Below are 26,478 nucleotides of genomic sequence, written 5' to 3' on the forward strand. Positions count from 1 at the left end.
CCTCTTCCAGGCCTTGCTGGGTGAGTAGCCCCAATTCTCTGAGGGGCAGTGGTGGAAAGGGTGGCCTGGGCCTGCCAGGGCAGTGACTGAACTTGGGGGCTGGTCGGGAGCGAGCAGGTGGTATGGGGCAAGCGGGAGTCTAAGCAGGGGTCAGGCGTCTCCACCGTCCTCCTGCAGGATCCAGCAGCCCTGGCTGGAGGTGCTCCTCCCTGGCCCGACACCAGGAGGCGAGATGGTGGCAGGGGTGGCCTGGGAGGCAGGGGTGGGGGAGGGTAACTCAGCTCTGTTCTGGTGGCAGACATCCTGGACTATTATGAGGCCTGCGTCTCGGAGAGCCAGGTAAGGGGGTGAGGTGGGGCCCCGTCCTCAGGGAGCGGGCAGGCAGGGGATGGCTGAGCTCGCTTGGGCGACTTGGGGGCCCTGAGGACAAACTCTCGAGTCTGGGGTGCAGAGAATGCCCTCTCCACTCCCCCCCTCTGCCTCCTGCTTCCCCCCTTTCCTGGGCCCCAGTTGAGGACACTGAAGAGTCCAGGACAGTCACTTCTCAGGCCTCCTGAGGGATGGCTCCCCCCCCCCCCCCCCCCCCCCGCCCCCGGAGTCCCTCCTGCCAGCCCCTCCCTCGGGCCCTGCCCCCTGCCAGGGCCCGGCCCCAGGACTGAAGGGAGCATGGGTGCTCCCAGCCCCACGGTGGGGTGCTTCCCCCTCTGAGAAACGGGAGTCATCCTCCTGATCTCTGTCGTCTGCGCTGGTGGCTAGCCAGGCCTCCATCTTTGCCTCAGGGCCTCTCTGCTGCTGCTCTCCTCTCCTCTCCCATTATCCGGGTTCCTGCCGGCACTGAAGCAGTTAACTCTGCCAAGGCACCCCCCCATCCTCGCTCCTCGCTCCCTCCCTCCCTCCCCCTGCTTCCTCTCTCCTCCTCTCTCCCCTTCCCTCCTCGGCTCCACGGCTCCCTCGGCCGCTGCCGCCTCCGACCCCCCCACCCCACTCCCCCGCCACGGCCCCTAGCCCCTGGCCGTTAGGCAAGACCCCCCCCTCCCCCGGGGCTCCCCGAAATCCAGTTCCCCACCCCCACCCCAGCTCATGCCCCAGCCCCCGAACTCCGGGGCTGCCAGCCCCCGGTGCCCCCGCCCCTCCTGAGAATCGGGGTGTGCTCCCCAAGCCCCCTCCCCTCCATTGGGGACCCCCTTTTAGGGCCCCCTTCCCCACCCTCCCACGCTCCCCTCCCCTCCCCTTCTCCAACCCCCTCTTTCCCCTCTCACCCCTCCCCCCATCCTGGCCCCCCCTGCAAAAGTGGGGTGCGGAGGGGGGAGGGGTGAGAACCCACGGAGGGGAGGAACGAAACTCCGATGAAGTCAGAGCCCCTTACCCGCCGCCGCGGCCAGCCCCCCCAACATGGACTGTCTCTGTATAGTGACAACCAAGGTAAGCATGATGGGGGGGGGGGCTTTGCCCTGGGAGGAGGGTATGAGTTTGTGGGGAAGGGTTAGGCAGGCCTCATTTCAGGCTGGGGGGCCCTGGAGCGACAGCATCAAAAGATGCATTTGGGGGTCACGGTTTAGTTTTGGGGTTCACATCTGAGGTAATACTGGGTTTGGCCACAGGTGCCCCCTGGAGTGATCCCTTTGTACCTGTGGAGAAATGGAAAATTTGGGCTGTTTTGTGGTTTGGGGGGGCTAATGGGTTTTGGGGTTCACCAACGATGTTGGAGGGGACTTATCTAAGGAGAAACCTGGCTCGCAGGGGAGCCCTGCTCTTGTACGTTAGAAGGTGGACTGTGTGAGGGGGGTCCTCTTCCCTCCTGGGCAACAAACTGGCTTCCAGGTGTCTTGTCCAGTTTCAGGGGGCTCTTGGCATGGGGGTAGACGGTTTTTGGTTGTGAGCGCCTGAATGGTCTGGGGGTGTCGGCGGGCAGAGAAGGGGTGGGCCTTCAACCTACAGAGCAAGCATCTTGTGGTAGATGCATTTCGGGGTACGCTCAATTACAGGGAACGGGTCGTTTAGGGTTTGATCTTACAGAATGGGTTTAGTTGGGAGTTGTCAGAGGGCTAGGGCCTGGCATAGGATCCCCGGAGGGAATGGACCAGGTGAGGCGAGGATCTGGGATACTCCCATGGGAGGGAGAAGCTCGCAGCAGCCCAGGTTGCCAGACCCTGAGGAGGAGAAGGAGGAGAGCTTTTGGGAGACGGGATTTGAGGAGGGGGAGCAGGTGGGTGGTGCAGAATTTGGGGGTGGCCCAGGCAGGTGCTCACTATCCCCGTCTCCTCCCACACCGTATCCACCCCTTGTTGAGGAAGAGGGAGAAGAGCAGATGGAGGGGAATGTTCTCTTACCCCTGACACTGGGGATCAAGGTGGGGGAGGACACCTGGATTTCAGGTTACCAGGGTGAAAAGCAGTTGGAGGAGGCCAGAGCTGGCAGCAAGCGGCCGGAGGACTGGACAAGGGTGTCCCTGTGGTTGGAGCCTGGAAAGGGCAGATCTTGGATGGGGAGCCCAGGCAAGCTCCTGGTGGGGTGCAGAATACCTAGGTCTTGGCTGTGAGACTCTGGGACTGGCAAGCTGGATGCCTGGTGTGTGGAGGGAGGCCTGGGCGGGTGGCAGGCAGCTGGGGGTTGGGGGGTGGGACAGGAAGTGGGGGCCGGGGAGGCGGGGTCCGGGTGAGTCACAGGCTGGGGAGGGGGTTATATTTAGTGGGAACTGCAGCTTCTCAGGGGAGGGAGCTGAGGACACACATGTTCCCTGCCACAAACTCACACATGTGTGTACACATGCACCGTGCACGTGTGAGCAATGGATGCAAGAGACTGGAGCCCGGGGACCTTCGGGTCCCAAGTCCCCACGCCCTCTGGGGTTACTTGCTTATCTCCAACCCCCCCAGTTCTGTGGTTCCAGGTTTTCTCCCAGGCTCCTGCTTCCCCTGTTCCCTGGAGTGTCAGTGGATTTTTCGTGCCTCCCTTACTCGGGCCTGGTCTCCTTAATGTCTGTCTGGTCCTTTGCTTCTCCCGTCTCCTGCCCTTAGCCTGCCCCTCAGCCTTAGGTTCTCTGGCTGTGGTTCCCTGTGCTCAGGTGTACCCAGAAAGCCAGTTGGAATGTGTGGGCTCTGCTTCCAGCATGTGAACACACACGCGATCGCGAGCGAGGGTGAGGGGCTTGGCTGGCAGGCTCTTCTGGGAGGGGGGAGCTTATTCGCCTCTCCTCCAGACTCCTGCTTCTTCGATGGAGCCCACGGCGAGCATCCCCGAAGGAAGGAGCCTTGCGCAGAGAGGATCAATCATGCATTTGGGGTTTTACAGAGGCGTGGAGGAGACCCAGGCTTGCCACATTCCTTGGCCGGAAAACTTGTCAGTCTTGGGATGACGGGGACTCCAACTCCCATAAGGCCTTGAGGCACGAGCGCCCTCGGTTTAAGGGGCCTGCTGTCCGTGGGGCTGTTGGGAGTTGTGGTCCTTCTGTATCCAGGGCAGCGGAGGGTAGCCCGGGAGGAGCCAGCAGGGGGCTCGAGGCACTTGCTTCCCCATCCCCCCGGCCCGCAGCGCCCCCCGCGCCCAACGTGCTGGGTGGGGTCGGGGGTGCCCAGGCTTTGCGGTCTCAGGCTTCCCAGCCCCGTTTGGGAGTCCTCCATCTTTCATCGCCTATATTTAGATTCCTGCCGCAGTAATTTAGGGAACATTTATGGAGGGCCCGCGCCAGGCTCCGCGCGTCGTGCTCCCGCCTGCCTAGCGATCGCCTCGTCTTACTCCGCGCCGGGGTCTTTGCCGGCATGGGGCTCGGAGAACCTCTCGCTCCCACTCCGCCCCCGTCCCTCCCCCTTCTCTCCGCGCTGCTGCCGCCGTTGCCATGGCAACCGGCGACGACTGAAGTTGCGTGGCGGACTTGAGGGCCGGGCGCGGGTGTCGGAGGGCGGAGCAGAACGGGGGGGGAGGGGGGAGAGCGGGGAAAGACCGGGGGCTTTGGGCCGGAGCCCCGGAGGCGAAGCGGTTAAACCCTCCGGGTGGTCCTCATTGGGCCCGGCCGGGATGCCGGGGGCGGGGCAGGGTGGCCAACGGCCCATTCATTGGCGGACAGGGGCGTGGCGGAGGGGCAGTGTGGGCGAGGCCGGGGGAGCGAATGGGCGGGTAGTGGACGGAGGCGTGGTCTCCTGGCGGGAGGTGGGCGGGGCCTGGCTTACTCTGTCAAGGGAGGCGGGCAGCAACCCTCGGGAAGGGGCGGGGCCTGAGTGCGGGGTAACCTGACAGAAGTGAGGGCGGGGCTGACCCGGCAGGGGCGTGGCGTGGTCCCATGTGCCGAAAGGAGACGGGGTTTGAGGGGCCTGTTGTCTGAGGAACTGCGGGGTGCGGGGGGTCTTTGGGAAGGAGAATCCGAGGGCTGGGCGGTCTGACGTCTCAGCCTTCCTAAGATGGAGGCCTGTTCAGATTTCATCAGAACACAACCTCCTACCTCAGCTCTCTGTTCCAGGGAGACGGTTGCTAGGCGACAGCGAAGTCCTTGATTGCTGCGTTGCCAGGCAACAGGGAAACGGAAAATGGAGGGAAAAAGGAAATGGGGGGTGGGGGAGGGTCTCAGGGGCCATAGCGCCCGCTGGTGGAGAACCGGGGCCTGTGCATTTTCTATTCTAGAAGGAATTTCAAGTTGGCTTCTTTCCGCTTGGGCAACCTCCGAGAGATGTGAGCATTCAGCCAGACATGAAACTAGGGCGCTGGGGGTCATCTTGGGGGCGCACCCAGCAGATTCCGATCAATGGGAAGAGAGGGACATAGGCGAGGTTCTGGGGCCTCTGAGTACGTCCTCTCTGTCCTGTGTGGGCATTATAAAGAAGCCCGAGGGACAAATTTGAGGAGACTGCTCTCTGGGCTCTAAGAGCCGGGAAGGTGGGCGTTTAATGGAAGAACATTTGGAAGAGGTGCTTTCAGGGTTAGTCGTTTGCGGGAAAATGCAAGCCTCAGAGGCAGTCGTTTTGAGGCGTTCCGGAAGATTTGTGGGTCACTGCCAATTGCAGTCCAAATCTTACTTTGGGTGAATGTTTTCTGAGGCTTGGAGGTGGGGGAGATAGATATATTTGGGAGCATTCTCCTAACAGAGTTGGAATCAGAATCATGAAGGTGATGTTGAGATGTGGGAAGGGCAGCCAGAAAGGAAGAGGAGTGCTGTATGAACTTGAGAAGTGAAGGAAAGGGATAGGGAAGTATTTCCTAATTTAAAGGTTTGGGAATAAATTGAAAAGACTGCAATTGAATGTGGAGGGTCAAGCTTTAAGATACATTAAGGACTCCCAGAAATTGATGTCTGGTGAGATACATATAGATATAGATAATTTTAAGTGTTTAAATTTATTTACTTATTTATGTACTCTCTACTCCCAACATGGGGCTCGAACTCACGACTCTGCAAGATCAAGAGTTGCACGCTCTTTCTACTGAGCCAGCCAGGGGCCCCTCCGGTGGTACCCGGGGCGGGCATACTGGAAAATCAGGAGTATCTCATTATGTGCAGGGATTTATTTGGACAGGGACCCCAAACGCGTCTGAAGACTGTTTATTTGGATGTTTGCATTAGAGCAGAGGTAATATTTGCACTAATTTCAAGGTCTCTGTGGGTGGATTAGGGGATATGATTTTGAAAGGGAGGATTTAAAGGGCAGTTACATTCGAGAGGACGACCAGCACCGGGTGGTCTGTAAACGCCTGAAGAGCGTCTCCTGACTTGCAGGTGGGGCTGGGCTGCAGGTTAGAGTGGGAGATGTCTCGGCATCCGAGGGGATGCTTGTCCGCATTAATAGCCATGTTTGGGGAGGTAGCGGGGAGGGGCTTGTGGGAGGCATTTTCGATCCTCCGGGGGTCCCTCTGCAGTGAGGCAGAAGTGCTCTGCTTTCCCGCACATCGGAGTCGGCTGGAGATGAGTGGCCCGGGGAGGTTTGGGAGTCGTTAGGGGCCTGGTGATTTCCGGGGCAGGAGATTAGGTGAGAAACTGTATCTGTAAACTGGTCAGTCTGTAGAGGGGTCGGAATAGGCGTGTCCTGTGGAAGGCGAAGTCCACAGAGAAACAGCTGGAACCTGGGAAGTTGATGGCTAAGAGGGTCTCCCCTCACCCCCTCGCTCCCATCGTGACGCTCTCCCGCACTGCGCAGGCGCCGTCCCCCCCCCCCTCCGGCCGCAGCCTCCAGTCGCCGCGTCCGCCGCAGCCCCCGCCCCTCTGCCCCTCCCCCTCCCCCAACCCTGGGACCCTTGCTCTCCCACCCGCCCCCTCCCCTGCGTCCCCCTCCCCTTCTCCATGTCGGCTCGGAACAGATTCGCCTCCATGTGTCTCTGCGTGGTACGTGCCGCGGTACGGGCTCCGGCCCCGCTCCCCTCTTCCCGGACCCCCCAAATCTCAGGGTGCAAGCTTCAAGTGCTGTCGCTCTTCCTTCTGCTTGGCGCGGGGTCTCTGGGTTGCAGTGTCTCGCGGACCCGCGCAGCGGGTCGCCCCTCTTATCCACATCCCCGCTTTCACTGACACCCCTCTATTTTGGGGGTGCAAGTCCCGGTTCCAGGTCATTCTGTACAGCTGGGGCTCCAGTGATGAGAGGACCAAGGGGGAAGGAACAAGAGCGATCCCCAGGCTTTTTACTTGCCTATGCCCTAACGTATTGGGGGTTCAGACTTGATCCCAATGGCATCTGAGCTATAGCCCTTCCGGCTGAGTCCCAGTAGGGTAAAGAGGGGACCCTCCTTTCCTGCCAGTCCTGCTTCAGTGGTCCTGTAATCTGGGACCTAGGGGTGCTGACCCGGATCCCCCACCGCCCAGTTCCCACTTTGGGAATCACCCTCCCCCCACCCCTCCAGACGTTTCGTCCCCGCCCCCCCCCCCCCCCCCATCCTTACAACATGTACAGTTATCTGAAAATTTCCCAGGACTGAACATGGGCCCTAACCTCCTTCAGCCACATTCTGGAACTTGTGCCCCATTTCCCTCACATTGTCTTCTACTGCAGGGGAGTCTCTTCCCCAGTCCTAGACAGTCCCCCACCCCCATGGGATTGGGGGCAGGGAGAGGTGTCTGCAGTCTCACTGTGATAAAATTTTACCTCCATTTCTTCTCTAGAATAAACAATGAGTTTTTGCGATCCCATGTGCATTATGTGCACCGTGACATTTCTTCATCAGATTCCGGGATTTTTCTCTGTGAGGTGGGCTGAAAATGGAGGGGCAGGGGGTTTGAACTCTCCCCAGACTTGGAGAAACTAGAAGCTGCCCCCCCTAGGCTCTGCCTCATGACCAGGAAGGTTATGGGACTCCTGGGAAGTACAGAGGGGAGCTGCTTCCTCCCCTTTCCCCTGGACCCCCAGTTCTGGGGCACCATCTAGGCTGCAGACCACCGTTTCAGGGTGTGCAGCGATCACCCTCCTTCAGGTCGTGGGGTTCTGTTTTCCAAGATGGCCCAGCCTCCCAAGATGGGGGGGGGGGGGACGCTTTTTAGCTTCCTTTCCCCGCCCCTTCACTTTTCCTCCTTCCCAACTTTTTGCGCCCAAAGGCTGGTCTTGAAACCTGGAGCTCAGGATTCTCTTTTCCAAGTCTGTGGCCCAGAAAACGGAGTGTATCGTGATGAGCCCCTGTTTTTCCTTCTTAGGGGAACTTCTTATCTCTTACCGCTCTGTCCTGGGTGGGAGAGGCTTCTTGTGGTTGGCCAACCCCCCCCCCCCCCAACTATGGCTGAACTTGGGTTACATCCTCCGAATTTTTCATTTTCAGAATCTTGCTTGAGCATCAGACATTGACCTTGATAAGCTTCCTCTAGTTGGATCTTGCAACTGTTGCCCTTCCAGGGTTGGGGTGCTCAGCTTTTCAAATGTTTTTTTGAGAGGGGATTTCTGTCTTTTTTTACCTGTGTCCGGTGGGGTGCATGTGTGTGGGGGGGTATCTTCTGTCTTCTCCTGCCTCTGAGGGAGCCCTGCCTGTGGTACCCTCCTCCTCCTTCCCTGAGCTTTGAGTTTTGGGAGGGCCTGCTCCTGTGGGGGCTGGCTCTTGAGGAGGGGGGTAGTGTGAGGGCTGAGGCTGGTGTGGGAAGACCCAGGCAGGGTTGCCGCCCTTCACTGCTGTATCCGGCTGTCCTTTTCCTCTCTCTCTGGGCCCCAGTTAATCTCATTTACTGGCATCCTTGTTAAGCTAGCGTGGGAGTCCGTGAGAGGGCTGGTGGTTAGTTGGGAAGGGAGTCAGGGGTCCTGTTGAGTCTCGCACCCCTAAAAGCCAGAGGGAGACTAGGCATGGACTCTGAGACTCGGTGCTCTGCCCCCTTCCCCAGTCAGCGAACCTGGAACTGACACCCATCCCTGCCCCCCTCCTGAGCCCTACTACCTCCGTTCCTCCCCCTGCCTTCTCCATCCCCTTCTAGTCGATCCGATTAGCTGGCTGGGCTGTGGGCGTTTGTAGGGATGGGGCCAGATGCCTGGGGGCCCCTTTGCGGACTCCTTGAGGGACCAGTGGGGCCAGTGGAAGAGGAGCTGGAGGAGTTGAGCTTTGTCCTGCCTGGGGGGGCTGATGCCAAGTACCTGCTAGTCCGAGGGCCTGACTGCAGTCCCTGCCTCTGACCAGCCAATGCTGGATAGCCAGTCACTCCTGGGGTAGAGGCCACCATGGGGAGACTGAGGCCCAGAGGGCCTGGGCGGAAGGGTGCTGGAGTATGGAGGAAGGGCTTACAGACGTGAGGACTGGGGTGAAGATGCCTCATGAAGCTGAGAAGTGGGGGATGGGCGTTGTAATGGGGGGTACAGAGTGTCAGAGGGCCTGTGATGGATGTGACAGGGACTTGAACCTGAAGGCCTGGGTGGGGCGGGAGAAAAGGAGGCCAGAAGAGGGGTGTGCCAGGTGGAAGGCGGGGGCCCTGGGACATGGGGGGTGTGCAAGGGGGCGGTTGGGGAGAGGGGCTGGGATTTGGGACCCACAGAGCAGAGTGGTGGGGAGTGGTGGCGGCCTAGCCAGAGAGGGGCTGGGGGAGGGTGGAGAGTGGGGAGCCAATGGGGCTGGAGGAGAGGGAGGGGGAGGAACTGGTCAGGCCCCGGGGCCTTCCGCACTGCACTGGCGGGGGTGGGGGCAGAGGAGGCCGCGGGGCAGCCTGGAGCCTGAGGCCCTGGGCTGGCCCCAGTGACGCCTCCATCCCCATCCCCAGAAATACCGCTACCAAGATGAAGACACGCCCCCTCTGGAGCACAGCCCGGCCCACCTCCCCAACCAGGTAAACGCCCCCGAGCTGATGCACGTGGCGGAGAGGAACTTGTCCCACCTCGAGGCCGTCCACGGGGTCGTGGGCCACGCCCACCTCACCCCCCTCAAGGTAGGAGACTCAGGCGGCCCCCTCCCCAGTGCGGCCCTCGGAGCCTCGGAGCGACAGCCATCCCCAAGGGCCGGTAGGGCGAGAGCTGTAGCTGGGAGGAGGCTGGGATGGGGTGCCTGGGGCTGGGCTCCTGGGGCCTGGGGAGGGGACCTTTGGGGGGGCCGGAGACACCTTGTTCCCACCCAGGAGAACAGAGGCCAGACCCGTGGGAGCGGGCGTAGAGCTTGCAGTCAGGGTGCGTGTGCCTGAGTGTGTGCACGCATGTGTGTGCTGAGATGGGTGCGCCCCCAGGATGCCCCCCACCCCAGGCCCTCTGCAGTCCTTCACACGCCCATCTCCGTTTCCGTCTGCGGCCTGAGCTCTGTTCCCAGCTTCTGCTGCCCTCATTTGCTCTAGTCCCTCGTCCGCCGCCTCCCCCCACTTCCGGCCTCTGGGCCTGGCTCTCCGTCCGCGTCCTCGAGTCTCCAGGCCTTTCCATCTGTCTGGTCAGAGGCTCCCAGTCGTGGGGCCTTTCTGCTTCGGTCGGGCTGCAGCCTCTGCTCCCCTCCTCCCTGCCTTTCCCTCCCGCTGGCTGGCTGGCTGGCTGCTGCTTCTGGATGCTTTCTCTCTCTTCCTCCCACGCACTCTCTGGCTCCCTCCCCGAGCCCCAGCTCAGGCCCTCCGTGCTGCTCAGTCCTCCTGCTCAGGCTGCCAGCCTCTCCCTCTCCCAGTTGCCCTTCCCTGGTCCTCCCTTCTCCCCGTCCCAGCCACCCCTCTCTCTCATCCTTCCGCCACCTCGCTTTTCCTCTTCGGGTCCCTCCTGTCCCCCCCCCCCACTTATTGCTCGCCACCACCCGTTTCCTTCCCCTTCTCCTCCTCCCCTGTGCTCGCATTAGGTTTTCCATCTCCCGTCCCTGGGGAGACCCTGTTTCTGGGACCTTCCTTTCTCCAGCCCACTCTGCTGCTGCTTCCCCTTCAGTCTCCTCCCGTGGGGGCACAGGATGGGGAGGAAGGGAGACACCAGGCGGGCTATGGGGGCAGTTGTGGGATTCCAGAATCCTGTGGGATGCCCCTGGGGGAGGGGGAGGCTGCTGACATTTTGCCAGAGGAGACCCAGAGGAGGTTTTCTGAGCCTGGGGATGAGGAGGCAGGGAGGGGGCAGCCAAAGGTTCTGGGGCGAGGAGGAGTTCTGAGGGAAGGGAAGACCATTCTGTGGCCTGGAGCAGAATGGGGAGACCATGAAAGGGTCAGAGGCCTTGGGGGCAGGGGATGGACAGTGCAAGGCTATGAAGTCAGGGCTAAGGAAGAGCTGATGGAAGGGACCAGAAGGAAGGCCCTGGAGGAGAGAAGACAGTATGGACTGTCCCCAGTATGGACTGTGCTGTGAGCCCGGGAGTCAAGGAAGGCCGACTGGACATGCTCTTTGTGGGATGGGACCATGACGTCCCTGGGGAGGGGTGTGGGAGAGGGAGGTGTGCCAGTTGGTAGTGGGCTCAGGCTAGTGAGTGTTGGGATCGGGACTCAGGAAGCAAGGGAAGCAGGCTGGAGGCCCTGAGCCAACTGGGCAACTTCTGGGGACCAGGCCTGAGCAGGGGGACAGGAGAAGCCTCGGTTGGCAGAAGGAGTGAGGAGGGAGTTGAGAACGAAGGACTGTGATTTGGGGACAGTCTGGAGGGTTTGAAGCTGGAATGAGGGAGAGTCTGATGAGGGAGGTGCTGATCTCTCCAGGGAGTCAGAACTTGGGATGGACACTGAGGGGGAATGGGGCTGGAGGGCGGACAGGGACAAAGTGGGCAGAGGACAAGGACTGCTTTGGAAGGTGGAAACTGCAGGGTGGGACAGGGATACGGGTGGAGGGTGTGGGATGCTGTAGAGAGAGGGGTGGGAGGCAGACGAAGGTAGCTGAGGAGGAGGCTTTTGGGGAAGGAGGCTCTAGGCTGGGGATGGGCAGGGGATTGAGGACGGGCTGTGGGATGGAGACCGGCCGTGTGGAATGAGATTTGGCAGTCAGTGGCCATTGGTTGGATAACAGCGTTGGCTGAGATTGGAAGGGTCGGAGGTTGGTGGCGTTAGTAGACGGAGGGGTAGAAACGAGATCTGTGACGGAGCTTGAGAAGCAGCGTGTGGTGTTGAGAAGTCGCGGTGGGAGAGAGGAGGGGAGGATGGAAGGGTCTGGGGAATCCGGGAGGAGCGCCTGGCGCTTGGTAGGCTCCAAATAAATATCAGTTTAAGGAGGAGACAGGTTGGGGACCCCGGAAGGAAGCGCTTGGCCGCCTCCCCCATTGCCATGGAGACGGGGCTTCGGTTGCCCTGGCAATTGGGGAAGCCCCTAGGACCGGCCGAAGCTGGCCCCGCCCCAGAGCCTAGAGACCCTGCTGCGTCGTGGAGGCGACTGACGTCAGGGCGGGGGCACGCCCCACTTTAACCCTTTCCTGAATGAAGGGGGGGGAGTAGCTGAGAAGATAGGACCCGGATGTCCCTCCCCACGCCCCCTTTCCTGACGTGCTGTGCACTCTGCATAGGGTGAGGGGCGTACGGGAGGGCCGAAGGGGCTGTTCAGGATGCGCTGCGCCCACAAACCTCTTCAGCTCGGACTGCTCTCGCCGGCTCCCTGGGGGCGGGGCCCAGGGCAGGAGAGGCGGGGCTAGCGGGTCCCTTCTGCCCTGGGGACTCTGGTCGCCCCTAGGCCACGCCCATCTTCCCCCTCCCGTTGCCCTGGCGACAGGGCCTTCTGGAGGTGGGTCTCCCCAGGCCTTGGCTGGGCTTAGATACCGTTGCCAGGCAACAGAGTCCTCGGAGGAAGGGGCGGATTGGCTGGCGGGTGGGGGAGAGGGAGGGAGGGGCCTGCAGCTGGGGGAACCCCGGATTCCGGGCACCCAGGGTTTAGGGCAGATGTGTGTGAAGGTGAGGGGCAGATCCGAGGGAGGGTTCTCAAGGTTTCTGGGTGTATCTAGGCCGACAGGGACGGGGTGGGGGGCCGGATGGGGGGGGCAGGACCCGGTAGACGTGGAAGCACTGGGGTGTGTGTAGCACATAAGGCGGTGTGGCAGCCTGAGGTGTTACATCCGGTGAGAAGCTCCCCCTTTGCCTGCCCCCCCACTCTTTACCATCTGCTGCTCCCCCATCTGGCCGTCTCTCCCTCCCTTCCCGCTTTCTCAGACACCTCCTTCCACGTGCAGGGGGCCTGGGCTGGGCACTGTGCGCGCCTGGCGCAGGTGCGTGTGTGTCTGTGGTAGAGGCTGAGCTGGGTCCTTGAGGGGTTCGAGAGCAGGCTGGGTTAAGAGGCTGAAGGGGTAGCCAGGCCGGTGGGGACCCCCCCACCCCCACCCTGAGGACAACGGGCTTCCTCTTGAGCCAAGGCTCAAGGAGCTCGTCATCTCCTTCCCCCTCACAGGCCAATTCTCCTCCTGTGATTGTCAACACAGACACCCTAGAAGCCCCGGGATATGTGAGTTGTTTAGATTTTGGGGCCCTTGCAGAAGGAAGGAGGGGGAGAGGGAAGGCCTGGGTCCCAGTGCAGGGTGGGGGCCGGCTGTCAGGCGGGGATGTCTGTCTCACTGTTGCTGTGTTTCTGGTCCGTGCTGGAGTTGCAGGTGAACGGGACGGAGGGGGAGATGGAATACGAGGAGATCACATTGGAAAGGGTGAGCAGGCTCCCCGCTCCGAGGTCCCCTTCCCCCGCCTCCCTGTCGGTGCTTCTCTCTGTGCCTGTGTGTTGCGGGTGCCACGCTCTTAGCCTTGTCCCTTCCTGCTCTGGTCACAGCTCCCCAACCCCTATGCGCGCCCCCACCCCCAGTCACCCTGCCTGGAGCGGGCAGGGAGGAGGGCTGACGCTCCTCCCCTCGTCCTGCCCAGGGCAACTCGGGTCTGGGCTTCAGCATCGCAGGCGGCACCGACAACCCACACATCGGAGACGACCCGTCCATCTTCATCACCAAGATCATCCCTGGCGGGGCTGCGGCCCAGGATGGCCGCCTCAGGTGGGGAGGGGATACACGGGTCAGGGTGCCGGTTCCCTGGAAAGGGAGGGCTGGGGCAGCGCAAAGCCCCTGGCTCAGGCCCACCTTGCCGCCTCAGGGTCAACGACAGCATCTTGTTCGTAAACGAAGTGGATGTGCGGGAGGTGACCCACTCGGCCGCGGTGGAGGCCCTCAAGGAGGCAGGCTCCATTGTTCGCCTCTACGTCATGCGCCGGAAGCCCCCGGCGGAGAAGCTCATGGAGATCAAGCTCATCAAGGGCCCTAAAGGTAGTAATCCAGTCGTTTCTCCCCGCCCCCATCGCAGCCGGAACCCCCGCCCCCAGGCCTGCTCCCCAGCCCCCCGCCCGCCCCCCGTGCCGGAGCGCCCACCTCTGCCCTGCCCTCCACTCAGGTCTTGGCTTCAGCATCGCAGGGGGTGTAGGGAACCAGCATATCCCCGGAGATAACAGCATCTACGTGACGAAGATCATCGAAGGGGGTGCCGCCCACAAGGACGGGAGGCTGCAGATCGGGGATAAGATTCTAGCGGTGAGGACCCCCATCCCTCTGCCAGCCCGCACCTGGGGCTCGCCTCCCGGCCCGGGCACACCCCGCCTTCTGCAGCACCGTTCCCGCGGCGCGGCTGTCTCCGGGGTGTTTCCGGCTCCATCTGAGCTCTCCGTCCTTGGCCCCAGGTCAACAGCGTGGGGCTGGAGGATGTCATGCACGAGGACGCCGTGGCAGCCCTGAAGAACACGTATGACGTGGTCTACCTGAAGGTGGCCAAGCCCAGCAACGCCTACCTGAGTGACAGCTACGCTCCCCCAGACATCACGACCTGTGAGCGCCCTCCATCCCTCACAGCTCCCCATGGCCCATCCCGGTGACCCACCGGGACATCCCGGTGACCGCCAGATAGAAACTCTCTCTCCTGTTCTGTGGTTGGAGCATAGACAAAAAGATCAGTCACCGTGGAGGACCTAGAAAAGATCGTCCGTGGTCTCTTCCCCAGGGGGCACAAGGCCCAGACAGTTTTGTGGCTCATTTTTTCAAATCTTCAAGAAATAGATAATCTTACGTTCTTTTTGAGCAAGAAAAAAGATTAAAAAAAGTTCACGTTTCGTCATATGAGGGCATTTTAAATGGTCACAAAGGTAACATCAGAGAAGGAAAACATCGGCCCCATGTTCCTTCTGAAGAGAGATGTGGAAGCTTATAGGGACACAGTCGTAGACCAAACACAGCAGCAGGTCGGGGGAATTACACTGTCTCAAAGTGGGGTTTGTTCCAGAAAAACTTAAGGTGGTTTTGTATTGGGAAACTTTTTTTTTTAAGATTTTTATTTATTTATTTGACAGACAGAGATCACAAGTAGGCGGAGAGGCAGGCAGAGAGAGAGGAAGGGAAGCAGGCTCCCTGCTGAGCAGAGAGCCTGATGCGGAGCTCGATCCCAGGACCCTGAGATCATGACCCGAGCCGAAGGCAGAGGCTTTAACCCACTGAGCCACCCAGGTGCCCCATGTATTGGAAAACTTTTTAATACGATTCGTTGTATTCAACAATTGAGGGACTAACATCATAAAATTGTTTCAGTTAGACGCTGGGATAAGACAGAGCAAATTCAGCTTCTGTTTTCATGCGAAAGTGTAGTAAACCAGGAACACAGATGTTTTCCTTAATGCGATGAATGGTAGTTATCCTACCAAGAGGGACCCAGGCTCCTTGGAGAAGGGGCCAGTTCTCAGTCTTGGCCTAGAAAGCAATGGAGATAGCCAAGATTGCCGGGTTGTATTAAAGACCCAGGAGGGGTTCCTACTGGCGAGTCAATCAGAACTCATTCACTATATAAAAGTCTTGAGATCATAATGTTGCTTGAGAGTAATTGGGCACCCTTGGAGGGTGCTGGGGGCCCTTCTGTTAGGACACCTGGCAAATGCAGGGAGAGAGGGATGCGTGTCTGCTCGCTTTCTCAGACAAACCACACCTCAGAATCACCAAACGGTTGATAATGGCAAAATGCTTTTTATTTTTATTACTACTATTTTTTAGATTTTTATTTATTGGAGAGAGAAAAGCAGGCTCCCTGATCAGCAGGGAGCCCAATGTGGGGCTCCATCCTAGGACCCTGGAGATTGTGAACATGAGCTGAAGGCAGATGCTTCACCATCTGAGCCACCCAGCCGTCCCATTTTTTTTTTTTTAAGATTTTATTTATTTTATTTGACAGACTGAGATTATAAGTAGGCAGAGAGGCAAGCAGGGAGAGAGGAGGAAGCAGGCTCCCCGCTGAGCAGGGAGCCCGATGTGGGGCTCGATCCCAGGACCCTGGGATCATGACCTGAGCTGAAGGCAGAGGCATTAATCCACTGAGCCACCCAGGCACCCCGCCAGCCGTCCCATTTTAAAAATTTTTATTTATTTGTTTTTTACTAGGCTCCACACAATGTGGGGCTCAAACTGACAACCCCTAGATCATGAGTCGCACGCTCTGCTGACTGAGCCAGCCAGGCGGCCCAAGGGAAGGTTCTCTTTTGTAGCGTAATTCCTCCTGATAAGTGCTCCTTCCTCCAAAAAAAGAAAAAGTAGAACATCCTATGTTGCTGTCCCCAGAAAAAAAACGGAACCAGGCAGTGGCCCTCAGTGGCCACTCAAGCTCCTGGGCGAAAGGCTGCCGGGGAGATAATAATGAGGAGGTCAGCTGGCCACACCTTGAACTTGCCAGTTAGTCTCACCTAAGACGACCAGATAGTTTTGCCTCCCGCCGCATAGCTGTTTTTTTCCTACCGTGTCGCCTACGAAGTGTTTGTGCCAAGAAAAATGGAACTAGAGTCTGTCGAAATCTCTAGAACAAATCTCCAGCTTACAGGAGAAACAGGCATATGTTAACACCATCAAAGATGCCAGCCGTGATTTCCCCATTAGAATCTGCCTAATAGAAAGTGGGAAATTCTATTAGACAAATGACCTAGTTTTCCCAACCAATGATGGCCAAGAGAAGGAAAAAAAGGGAGAGAGAGAGAGAGAGAGGGATTTTATAGATTAAGAGATTTGAGAAACAGAATCTGAAAGAAAGCCCCCTAGGGCTGGTATTCATGGTCCCCTTGACCTGACCACCCTGGGCACACCTAGGACATGTAACCCTCAAATGGACGACCCCCTGGGAGAGCCAGCCCCTGATACAGCCTGTGAATTCCTGCCCCTCCAGGAATTCCTGCATCCCAGCACTGCTGGGATGGGACGCCCCCTTCACCCCTCCTGGGCCCTGGCGAAATCCCGTCTCCTCTCTCTGAGTCTGCTCCCCTGGTTCCCGAGGGAGAAGGTGGGCTGGTGGGTGTCGCCCGTCTCGAAGCTCGGTCCCACGCCTCCTCCCACGTCTTCTAGCTTATTCCCAGCACCTGGACAACGAGATCAGTCACAGCAGTTACCTGGGTACCGACTACCCCACGGCCATGACCCCGACTTCCCCTCGGCGCTACTCCCCGGTGGCCAAGGACCTGCTGGGGGAGGAGGACGTGCCCCGGGACCCGAGACGGATTGTCATCCACCGGGGCTCCACGGGCCTGGGCTTCAATATCGTGGGCGGCGAGGACGGCGAGGGCATCTTCATCTCCTTCATCCTGGCGGGCGGCCCCGCGGACCTCAGCGGGGAGCTGCGGAAGGGGGACCAGATCCTCTCGGTGAGGGAGGGCCGGCCCTGCACCCTTCTCCCCTGGGGCCGGAGCCGGGCCCGCAGCTGCGGCCGCTCAGCTGCTCCCCTCTCCCTAGGTGAACGGCGTCGACCTCCGCAGTGCTAGCCACGAGCAGGCGGCCATCGCCTTGAAGAACGCGGGGCAGACAGTCACCATCATCGCTCAGTATAAACCAGAAGGTACCAAGCCTGCAGCTCCCCACCGTGCGGGCAAGGATGGTCCTGGGAACAGCATCCCCTCTGCCGGCCCCTTCGGCGGCGGAGGGCCAGAGCTCAGGAATCTTCTTGTCCTTCCCCAGAGTACAGCCGATTCGAGGCCAAGATCCACGACCTTCGGGAGCAGCTCATGAACAGCAGCCTGGGCTCGGGGACTGCCTCCCTGCGGAGCAACCCCAAACGGGGTTTCTACATCAGGTCGGATGCTTCCCCGGGCCGCGCCCCTCCTGGTTCTCTGCATTTCCCCCCTCACCCCTGCCTGCCTCCCGCTCCCCACCCGGGCCCACACTCTGCCGCTGCTGGTGGGCTCCGTGGCCTCCGTTAGCAATCTGAAACGCCCGCAGCCACTGAAATGTAGACTCCGTGCCGAGTATCCCTCGTGCCTTCTGGCCCGGTCACCCCGGCCCACTGCCCGGAACCTCCGCAGTCCGGCAACGCAGAGGTCACTGGCTGGCGGAGAGGGGCCTTGAGGCTGTGTGGACTACCGTGGGCACCGTGGCTCCTCGCCTCCCGGCCCTCCTCGCCCTGGGCTCCTGTCCCGCGGCTCGCACGGCCTCCCTGCTCCTCTGCCGAGGCTATAGCTGTCCTCAGCGTGGTCTGCTCTGGCCTGACCTCCTCCCGCAGGTCCAAACCTGCATTTCTGGCCATCTCCTTTCTGGACATGTCCCCTGGGATGTCCCACAGGCGTCTCACACTCAACACGTCCCGAACTGGGCTCCCCGTGGTCTCCGTGTCCTCGGGCTCTCGGTCTTGCTGAACCCGTGTTCCTCGCTCGCTGACGGGTGCCGCTAACTGTCCGCTCGACTCCTGCTTCCCGCCCTGCTGGACTCCAGGGGCTCCCCGGCTCGGTCTGCGCTGGCTCCCGGGGGTTCTAGACTGTCTCCTCTTCAGTCCCGTGGCTGCCTTGGTGGTCCTTCCTTTCCTTGGCCTGGCCAGAATTTGGTCTTTTTCTTTCTCACCCCTGTGGCTGTCCTCTGCATGGGCGCCGCAGACCGCAGTCCACACACTGTGGGTTCCCTGCAGTCCACGACCCTGCTGGAAGGGCTGTCGGCCGCTGGGCTCAGCTGCAGAGCCCTGGTCTGGGGGCCCTAGCAGGGTCTCGGGGTGCCCGGGGCCTCTGCCCATCTCTGACCGCTGGCTGCCCACCCTCCAGGGCCCTGTTTGACTATGACAAAACCAAGGACTGCGGCTTCCTGAGCCAGGCCCTGAGCTTCCGTTTTGGGGACGTGCTGCATGTGATCGATGCCAGCGACGAGGAGTGGTGGCAGGCACGGCGGGTCCACTCCGACAGCGAGACCGATGACATCGGCTTCATCCCCAGCAAACGGCGGTGAGGCTCCTGGGGCCTGTAGGCTTCCTGCTGCAGGTGCTCAGGTCCCAGAGGCCCCTTGGGTGGGGCTGGGGGGGCAGCGGGGAGGGCCTGGGCCTGCCCTCCGACTCCTTGGAGGTCCGTCTGCTGGGCACTGACTGTCCCTCCTGCGAGCCTTTGGAGCAGGGCCCCGGGCCGGCCATCTCCCTACCCTCCCATCCCTCCATGTCCCCCACAGGGTTGAACGGCGGGAGTGGTCAAGGTTAAAGGCCAAGGTAGGTGGGGGGAGTAAGCTTGGAGGGAGGAGCGGGGGGGGGGCCTCACGGCAGGGGGCACTCCGCCACAGCGTGGCCTGCTCTCTCTTCACAGGACTGGGGCTCCAGCTCTGGATCACAGGGTAGGTAGGGTCAGCTGGGCCGCCCCGGGTGAGGGAGCCCCAAGCTCTTGATATCCTCAGGAAGGTGATACGGGGGCCCCGAGTGCCCTGTCTGAGAGCTCCTCGCAGATGCCCTGCCTCCCACTAGGTCGAGAAGACTCTGTTCTGAGCTACGAGACGGTGACGCAGATGGAAGGTAAGGCCCTCCCGGCGACCCGGCCCCGGCCCCGGCCCCTGGCTGCTCCCCACCCCGCGGTCCGCCTCAGCTGGCTCTCTGTCCTCAGTGCACTATGCTCGCCCCATCATCATCCTTGGGCCCACCAAGGACCGAGCCAATGATGACCTGCTCTCTGAGTTCCCCGACAAGTTTGGATCCTGTGTACCCCGTGAGTGTGGCGGGCCCCGGGCGGGGCAGGGTGGTGGGGGCGGGGCCCAGGAGCTGTGGGGCGGGGCCTCTGGCAGAGCGGCCAGCGGAGGTTGGGGTGCAGGAGGATGCGGGGTTCTCAGAGCAGGGGTGCTTCTCAGCCGGTCTTCATGCTCCACAGCCGCGTTCTAGGTCGGGGACCCGGGCAGGGGGCCAGCGGGGGCTGGGGGCGGTGGTGCTGCCCTCCCCCACCCCGCGGTCGTGGTCTCCCCAGCAGCCCCCAAGTTGGCGCTGTGGTGGCGGGTGCTGGCAGGCTTGAGGCTGGAGGGATGGTTAGATCTTTGGGGGGTGGCGTGACTTCCTGGCAGATACCACGCGGCCCAAGCGGGAGTATGAGATAGATGGCCGGGACTACCACTTCGTGTCCTCCCGGGAGAAAATGGAGAAGGACATCCAGGCACACAAGTTCATCGAGGCCGGCCAGTACAACAGCCATCTCTACGGGACGAGCGTCCAGTCCGTACGGGAGGTGGCCGAGCAGGTAGGACCCGTGGGCATCCAGCCTCTTCCTTCTCCCCTCTCCCTACCCCATGGCCTCCCCCCAGCTCTCTCTAACTCTCTCTCTCTGTCTCTTTCCCTGCTGGGTCTCCACTCCCTCCTCCACCTCCTTCTCCTCTTGGGCAACTCTGTCTGACTGCCTGCTCCCCCTGCCTCCCTCCCTCGCTTGCTTCCTGACCCCAAACTCCTTGCCGCCATCTGTCCCCTCTCCTCTCCTTCCCTCCTCCTTGCCCCATTTTGCCTCTCTCCCTCCGGCCTTGCCCTTGGTGGCTTGGCCTCCCCAACTTGGTCCCTCCTTCTGTCCTGCTCCCCTGTGGCCCTTTGCCCTGGCCTGTTCCCGGGGTCTGCACCCCCCTCTCCTGCTCCTCTGCCTTCTCCATTCTCCCCCCACTGCCCCTCACCCTGCCCTCTGTCCCTCCATGGCTCCTTTCTCCATCTGCCTCTCCTCCCTCCCACCTGTCTCTCCTTGTTTCTTCCATCTGTCTGTCCTGTCTGCCCCCCCCATCCTACTTCCTCTCGCCTTTCCCCTTACTTTTCTCCTGTTCCTGCCCTCCACACGCCACCCTGCTCCCTGCCGCCCCTCTGGCCTTGCTCTGCCCCATCTTCTGCCCCCCTCCCCGCCCCCCTGTCCTGCCTGTCCCTCACTCCTACCTCCCTTGTTCCCTCCAACCCTCTCCTCCTGTGCTGGCTTCTCTCCTCGCTCTCCGTCTGTCCCTTCCTTTTTCTCTCTGTCTTTCACTCTGTCTGTCTGTAACCCCTTCCCACCTCGACTCCCTGCTCACCTGTCTTTTCACATCCACGTCACTGCCCCTTTGGCCAACCTCCCATCCCCCACCTTTCCGCGTCCCGTGTCCTGTGTCCTGTCCTGGCACTTCTGTCTGTCCTTGCCCGCCCCCGCCACACCCCCCCCCCCCGCCACACCCCCCCCCCCGCCCGCCCCCAGGGGAAGCACTGCATCCTCGACGTCTCGGCCAATGCCGTGCGGCGGCTGCAGGCGGCCCACCTGCACCCTATCGCCATCTTCATCCGCCCCCGCTCCCTGGAGAATGTGCTGTGAGTATGGTCCCAGGGGCCTCCCCTCAGCCCCCAACCCGCGGCCCTGGGCCTCAGAGGGCCTCTGCTGAGCTCTCCCCTCCGCGCCTGGGACAGCAGCTCCGGCAGCCCTGCAGGGGGTCTGCCCCCCGGGAGCTGGAGCCCAGAGCACGCAGGGAGTCCCAGGCCATTGCCTTCCTGTCCCACTTGGGCCTGGCCAGGACTACAGCTCCCAGCAGCCCCCGGGGCAGACCCTTGCTGGCCTTCGGATCTGCTGGGAGCTGGGGTCTGAGTGCCTTCCCCCCCGGGGCGAAGGCAGGAAGGATGAGGCTCTGAGAGGTCCCCTGAGCGGCCCCACCAGGCGGGGATGGGTCGTGGGGGGCCCGGGCGGGGTGGCCGTCGAGGCCCCGGGGGGCCGTCGGGAGCTGCGTCTCGGCTGCAGGCTCCGGATGAGAAGAGAGCCGTGCACGTGGGGCCCTGGACGGCGGCGAGAGGCGGTGGCGGCGGCCGCTCAGGCGCCGCCTCTGGCTGTCCGCAGGGAGATCAATAAGCGCATCACGGAGGAGCAAGCCCGCAAAGCCTTCGACAGAGCCACCAAGCTGGAGCAGGAATTCACAGAGTGCTTCTCAGGTGAGGCCGCGGCTGCTCTGGGCGCTGGGAAGGGGACCCCTGTGGGAGGGGACCCTTGCTCGGCTTCTGGCCTCACTGCCTGCCCCCCTCCCCCGCCCCCAGCCATCGTGGAGGGCGACAGCTTTGAGGAGATCTACCACAAGGTGAAGCGTGTCATCGAGGACCTCTCAGGCCCCTACATCTGGGTCCCGGCCCGAGAGAGACTCTGACTCCGGCCCTGGCGTGGCCTGGACTCGCCCCGCCTCCCTCCCGCGGGCCCCTTGGTCTGGACTGAATTGCCCAAGCCCTTCGCGCCCCCTAGCCTCCCTCCCATCCCTTCTTATTTATTTCCTTTCTAACTGGATCCAGCCCTGGAGGGGGGACACTCCCCTGCATGTATCCCCGCACCCCAGAACTGGGCTCCGGAACCCCAGGAACCTGGGGTCTGGGGGGGGGGAGCCGGGCTCCTGTTCCCGAGCCTGTGCTCCTGAGGACCGGAGCCCCTGCCCTCCCCCAATGCACACACAGCCCAGCGGGGGCCACCTGCCCTCCCCACCTTCTCCCACACACATTCCAGAAGTCAGGGCCCCCTCGAGGAGCACCCCGACGCAGGGATGCAGGGCCACAGGCCTCCTCTCCCTCCTGAGGCAAGGCCTGGGGCCCCCCTGCCCCCATCAGAACTCCCCAGGTCCCTTGGTTTAGCATTTATTTTTTCCCATTTTTTTCTTCTCAAAGGTGGTTTTTTGGGGGGATAAGTGGGGGGACGCTCCTGTGGGCCCCCTGCCTTCCACATGCCCCCCTCCTTTTTTCTTTGCCGGTTTGCATGAGTGGAAGGTCTAACTGTGGCTTTTTTTTTTTCCCTGGGATTTACTTTTTATTTTACTTTGTTTTATTTTATCTTATTTTATTTTTTTTTTGGGAACGGGGAGGGATGGGTCTAGGGAGTGGGAGCGTGGGAGGGAGGGTGGGGGGCAAGGGTTGGGGGTCGGGCGTCTGGGAGCCAGGGGAAGACTGGAAATGCTGCCGCCTTCTGCAATTTATTTATTTTTTTCTTTTGAGAGAGTGAAAGGAAGAGACAGATACTTGAAACCTGGTGTGTGGCCTGGTTATTTGGGACGCCGGTGAGGAGGGAGTCAGGGTGGGAGTGTAGGGATGGGTCTGGGAGTCAGACGCTTCTTCACATCAGCCCAGAGAGGGGAGAGCGCCCTGAAAGGGGCCTTGGAGGGACCCCGAAACCAGAGACCCCGAGTCAGTAGTGAAGTACGGACCTGGGAAGGGCTGGAGGCACTGCCCAAAGTCACTGACAGACCTGGAAAGACCGGCATAGGGTCCCTGAAGCAACTTGGTCCGGTGCTGATCACTCCCCGAGCCCATCTGGGGCAGCATGAGGCTCTCGAAAGGAAAATGTGGAGGGAACTTTCTTGGTTCGGGTTCATAGGGCTGTGGACAGAGCTGGGCTCTGGCATCTATGTTCACAGATTTATTGATGAGAAATGCTGTGTAAATATTCATTGGATTTCTTTATGTCCCATCTCTATAGAAAGATTCAAAGCAGCTTTGCCAATAATCAGGTAGGAGAATGGATGAGACCAGAGATTTAAAAGAAAAAAAAAAAAAAAAAAAGCCAGCGCAGATGCAATAGGTATGAGGGAACATACCATCTCTGAGCTTCCTGGTAGACAGGGCAAAAAGGGAAATGGTCCGTTAACCTAGTTCTTTCTTATAAAGGAGCAAAAAAGCTCTGGTTCTTTGAGGAAGTCAGATTTTCCTGACCCTGAGCCTCACTGTAGCTTCTCAGAGGCAGCGGCATGGGGCATCTGTTCTCGGCTTTGCTTCTGCCGCTGTTCACATGCTCGAGAGGCCGCAGCCAGGAGGACCTCAGCTGCAGCGTGCTCCCTCTGACTCAGGTTCCCTGACGGGGAAGAGTGAGGGGAAGGGGGATGTGGTGGCTACTGGAGTCAAGATGGTTAAGCCTGGAACAGTGCAGAAGTTGTTAAGAGTTGGATGCAAAATTCCACCCCAGGGCCTGAGCTGATCCAGGGAGTGCGGTAGAGATCTCCAGCGGAGTGTCACTCAATCTGGTGGTCCTCTCGAGGGATCGCCCTACATGAACTTCTGGGAAGGGCTCTAAACGAAAGAATCCAGCCCACTGGGTCCCGGGGGCAGGCCCCTGGGGCGGGGGTCTGCACTTCAGGAAACCTCCCAGGTGACTCTGATGTTTTGCTGGGCCCAGAAGCACTGCTTCCAAGAATGTTTCTCAAATAACCCTTCTTTTAGCTTGGTTCTGCGTAGGAGCAGATGGTTTGAGGCTGTGCTGATGTTCTCAGCCATCGGCCGGAGGGAGGAATCAGCTGAGGAAGGTGTGTGCCAGGTAACGCGTCTGGATCAAAGGGGTTAAGGAGAGTTCACTGAGAAGGGGTAGAATTTCCTAATTCTGCATGCATCACTTTTTAGATTACGAAAGGAGTACATGTACCTTATAAAAATTCAAATAAATATAGAAATGCATATGGTGAAAAAAAAAAGTTCCCTCCCCATCTCATTCCACATACTCCTCAGAGGGGAGCACTTTGGCAGTTTTTGTGTTCTTCCAAATCTATAAAGAGCTCTTCCCCGGCGGGCTAAGGAGACCGTATGTTTGCGTGAATAGGCGCACTGGATTCCCGAGCAGACTGGGGTTCAAATCCCGACTCCTCCTCTTCACTCCCCCTCGATTTCTTTCAACAAATACTTACTTGGCTCTCCCTGGATGCCAAGCAGCGTTGGAAAGGCTGCGAGTGCGATGTCCTGGCCCTCGGGGACCCTGGGGTCCTTGCAGTGGGGACTGCGGACCACAGGAAGGGAAGGAATGCAGATCACGAGAAAGACGATGGTCCCAGCAAGCAAAGACAGTGGCAGCGCGGTGCGCATTTTGCTGGTGTAGATGGGGTGCTCAGGGAGGCGTCTCCTTGGAACACCACTTGAGTTGCAGCCGGCAGGGTGAGGAAGCCCGGGGCGGCTGGTGTGCCAGCTGGAGAGCGAGGAAGGGCGAGGTGGGAAGCAGCAGGGGATGCCGGAGGACAGAAGGAGGTCACTGGGGTGGAGCGGGCTGGGGGGAAGGAGGCAGAGAGGAGAGGGTCAGAGACGTGAGCCCTTCGTGGGTTGGACAGAGTCTTGCAAAGCCTTGGCAGGTGGGCACCCGGGGCGAGGGCGCGGCAGGAGGCGCTAGAAAGCCCGGGTGGGCAGCGCGGTGGCGGCGTCCTGTGGCCAGAGGTCAGAGTGCAACTTGTGGGAGCTCAGCTCAGCTCACAATTGGGAGCAGTAACCACCTCGAGGCATCCAGGCCCTGGGCGAGCCGTAAGGTCCTCAGTGCACAGCCCGCCCCCGCCACGGAGCGCTACCCATGATTGCGCTTGGCCTCTTGGTCTGTTCTTCAGCTCAGTAAAACAGGGGAACGGGGCGTTTTAATTTTTTCTAAATGGACGTCTCTAGATAAAAGTGGGAAAGAGGAGTGCAGGTCCCTGGTCCCAGAATCCTGGCTGGCCCAACGCTGAGAAGCCAGGATGGAGAAAGTTCTCTCTAGCCCAGCAGCAGGGACTTTGGTTTTCCCTTGTGGGAGCTCCCAGCACTGAGCCCCCAACCCCAAGGCACTCCCTTAGCCTCTCTCCTGCTTTACCTCCCCTCTGGCCCTGCTCAGCTTCTAGATTTGGGGAGCCACAGGCGCCCTCTTTGGAAGTCAGCACCCAGCCTTCTGTTCGTCAGCCCGATCACCTCTTTTTTTTTTTTTTTTTTGAAGATTTTATTTTATTTGATACAGAGAGAGAGATCACAAGTAGGCAGAGAGGCAGGCAGAGAGAGAGGAGGAAGCAGGCTCCCCGCCAAGCAGAGAGCCCGATGCGGGGCTCGATCCCAGGACCCTGAGATCATGACCTGAGTCGAAGGCAGAGACTTAAACCCACTGAGCCACCCAGGTGCCCCAGCTCAGTCACCTCTTGAAGATGTTTTCCAGGTGCCTGACTTTGCAGAACCCCCCAGGATTCAGATGCTGTTGAGTCCAGACCCTAGGGGGCCCGGGGCAGGAGCCAGGCAGGCTGATCTCAACCTTGCAAGTGCTCCGAGCGGGGGTTGGCGGTGGGCGAAGGGTGAGGGGCCTCACCCCCCCAGGTCTTCTGCACAGGGGCTGCCTTCACTCAGCCAACACGCCAGGCCCCCAGTTTCTATCCCAGGGGAGATGCTGACCACCCTCCGGGGGATGGGGAAAGGCCTGCTCTGCTGTCCTGACCGCAGCCTCCCTCCTTCCCGGCTTTCACAGGCCCGGGGGTGGGGTGGGGTGGGGTGCTGACCCAACTCTCTAAGTTGTGCTCTAGTGATGAGAAGAAGGATCCAGATCGTTAGCAGGTGCCGAGCACCTAGCGCGTCCCAGGCCCTGTGCTAAGCGCTTTTCACCCAGCCTCTCATTTAACCTTGGCGATAACCCTCTGAGCCGGGCATTGAACCCGCTCTCCAGATAAGGGCGAGTGGAGCTCAGATCTGAGAGCGGCCCTCATTCTGCTGCTTGGCTTCCCTGCCCTGATTGCTGAGGATCCCCCAGCCTTCAGGTCCCTTCCTTCTCTTCTCCGGGGCCTCCCCCCTGCCAGAAGCACTTGCTTCTCCTGACTCAGCCCAACCACCCAGAGGCCCTTCCCTCTGTTTCCCTGGCAGTCTGAGCCTGGCACTTGGGCTCAGCCCTACTCGTCAGCCTGTTGGCCTGGCGGTGCTGGGACCTTCCTTCCGCCTCCTCCATCAGCAGGGACTGTCCCGGCTGCTTCCTTCCCACCACATCTCACAGCCGCGCCTCATTGCTGGGCCACACCCGGGCCACCCTCAAGGCTCTCCCGTCGGGAGTCTGGGTCTCCAGCCCAGACACCTCTGTGGACACCAGACCCGTCTCCAGCAAGCTTCTGGACCCCCCTTAACTGCACTGATGCGGCCCTCCCCCCATGCCAATTCCCTTCCTCACGCATGTTAGCAATCACGCGGCCCAATCCCGTCCTCTGCTCCAGTCCTGCCCCTGGGACCTGCCCTCTCCAGCCTCCGGCCTCCCAGATTCCCAGGGCCCGGCTCCCTGC

The 26,478-nt window shown here is 60.6% G+C and overlaps 1 protein-coding gene across 5 annotated transcripts; it reads left to right on the top strand.

Annotated features, from left to right (window-relative positions):
• Nucleotides 1-1,255: 1,255 nt before the first annotated feature.
• Nucleotides 1,256-22,466, top strand: DLG4 (discs large MAGUK scaffold protein 4). 5 transcript variants are annotated; one of them, XM_045984151.1, is made up of 20 exons: nucleotides 1,257-1,422; nucleotides 9,137-9,301; nucleotides 12,675-12,728; nucleotides 12,874-12,924; nucleotides 13,136-13,260; nucleotides 13,358-13,527; nucleotides 13,652-13,788; nucleotides 13,935-14,079; nucleotides 16,621-16,916; nucleotides 17,005-17,107; nucleotides 17,227-17,341; nucleotides 18,297-18,473; nucleotides 18,691-18,727; nucleotides 18,822-18,849; nucleotides 18,977-19,024; nucleotides 19,113-19,214; nucleotides 19,561-19,733; nucleotides 20,694-20,803; nucleotides 21,321-21,412; nucleotides 21,515-22,465. In XM_045984151.1, the coding sequence occupies exons 1-20, from the start codon at nucleotides 1,393-1,395 to the stop codon at nucleotides 21,619-21,621; spliced, it is 2,265 nt and encodes a 754-aa protein (XP_045840107.1). In that variant the 5' UTR covers nucleotides 1,257-1,392; the 3' UTR covers nucleotides 21,622-22,465. The 5 variants fall into 5 exon arrangements, 4 of the variants coding, with proteins under 4 accessions (XP_045840107.1, XP_045840106.1, XP_045840108.1 ...); XM_045984150.1 differs by having other exon boundaries at nucleotides 12,865-12,924; nucleotides 21,515-22,464; XM_045984152.1 differs by having other exon boundaries at nucleotides 1,258-1,422; nucleotides 9,137-9,202; nucleotides 12,865-12,924; nucleotides 21,515-22,463.
• Nucleotides 22,467-26,478: the final 4,012 nt, after the last annotated feature.

Source organism: Meles meles, chromosome 18, assembly GCF_922984935.1.
Source record: "Meles meles chromosome 18, mMelMel3.1 paternal haplotype, whole genome shotgun sequence".
NCBI classification, from domain to species: domain Eukaryota; kingdom Metazoa; phylum Chordata; class Mammalia; order Carnivora; family Mustelidae; genus Meles; species Meles meles.

What these genes read in the sequence shown, in the direction of transcription:
- DLG4 (XM_045984150.1), top strand. Translation starts at nt 1,393, where the DNA reads ATGGACTGTCTCTGTATAGTGACAACCAAG. An exon ending in CGCTCAGTATAAACCAGAAG is followed by an intron (nt 17,108 to 17,226) that starts GTACCAAGCCTG and finishes GTCCTTCCCCAG; the next exon opens with AGTACAGCCGATTCGAGGCC. An exon ending in CTCCAGCTCTGGATCACAGG is followed by an intron (nt 18,850 to 18,976) that starts GTAGGTAGGGTC and finishes GCCTCCCACTAG; the next exon opens with GTCGAGAAGACTCTGTTCTG.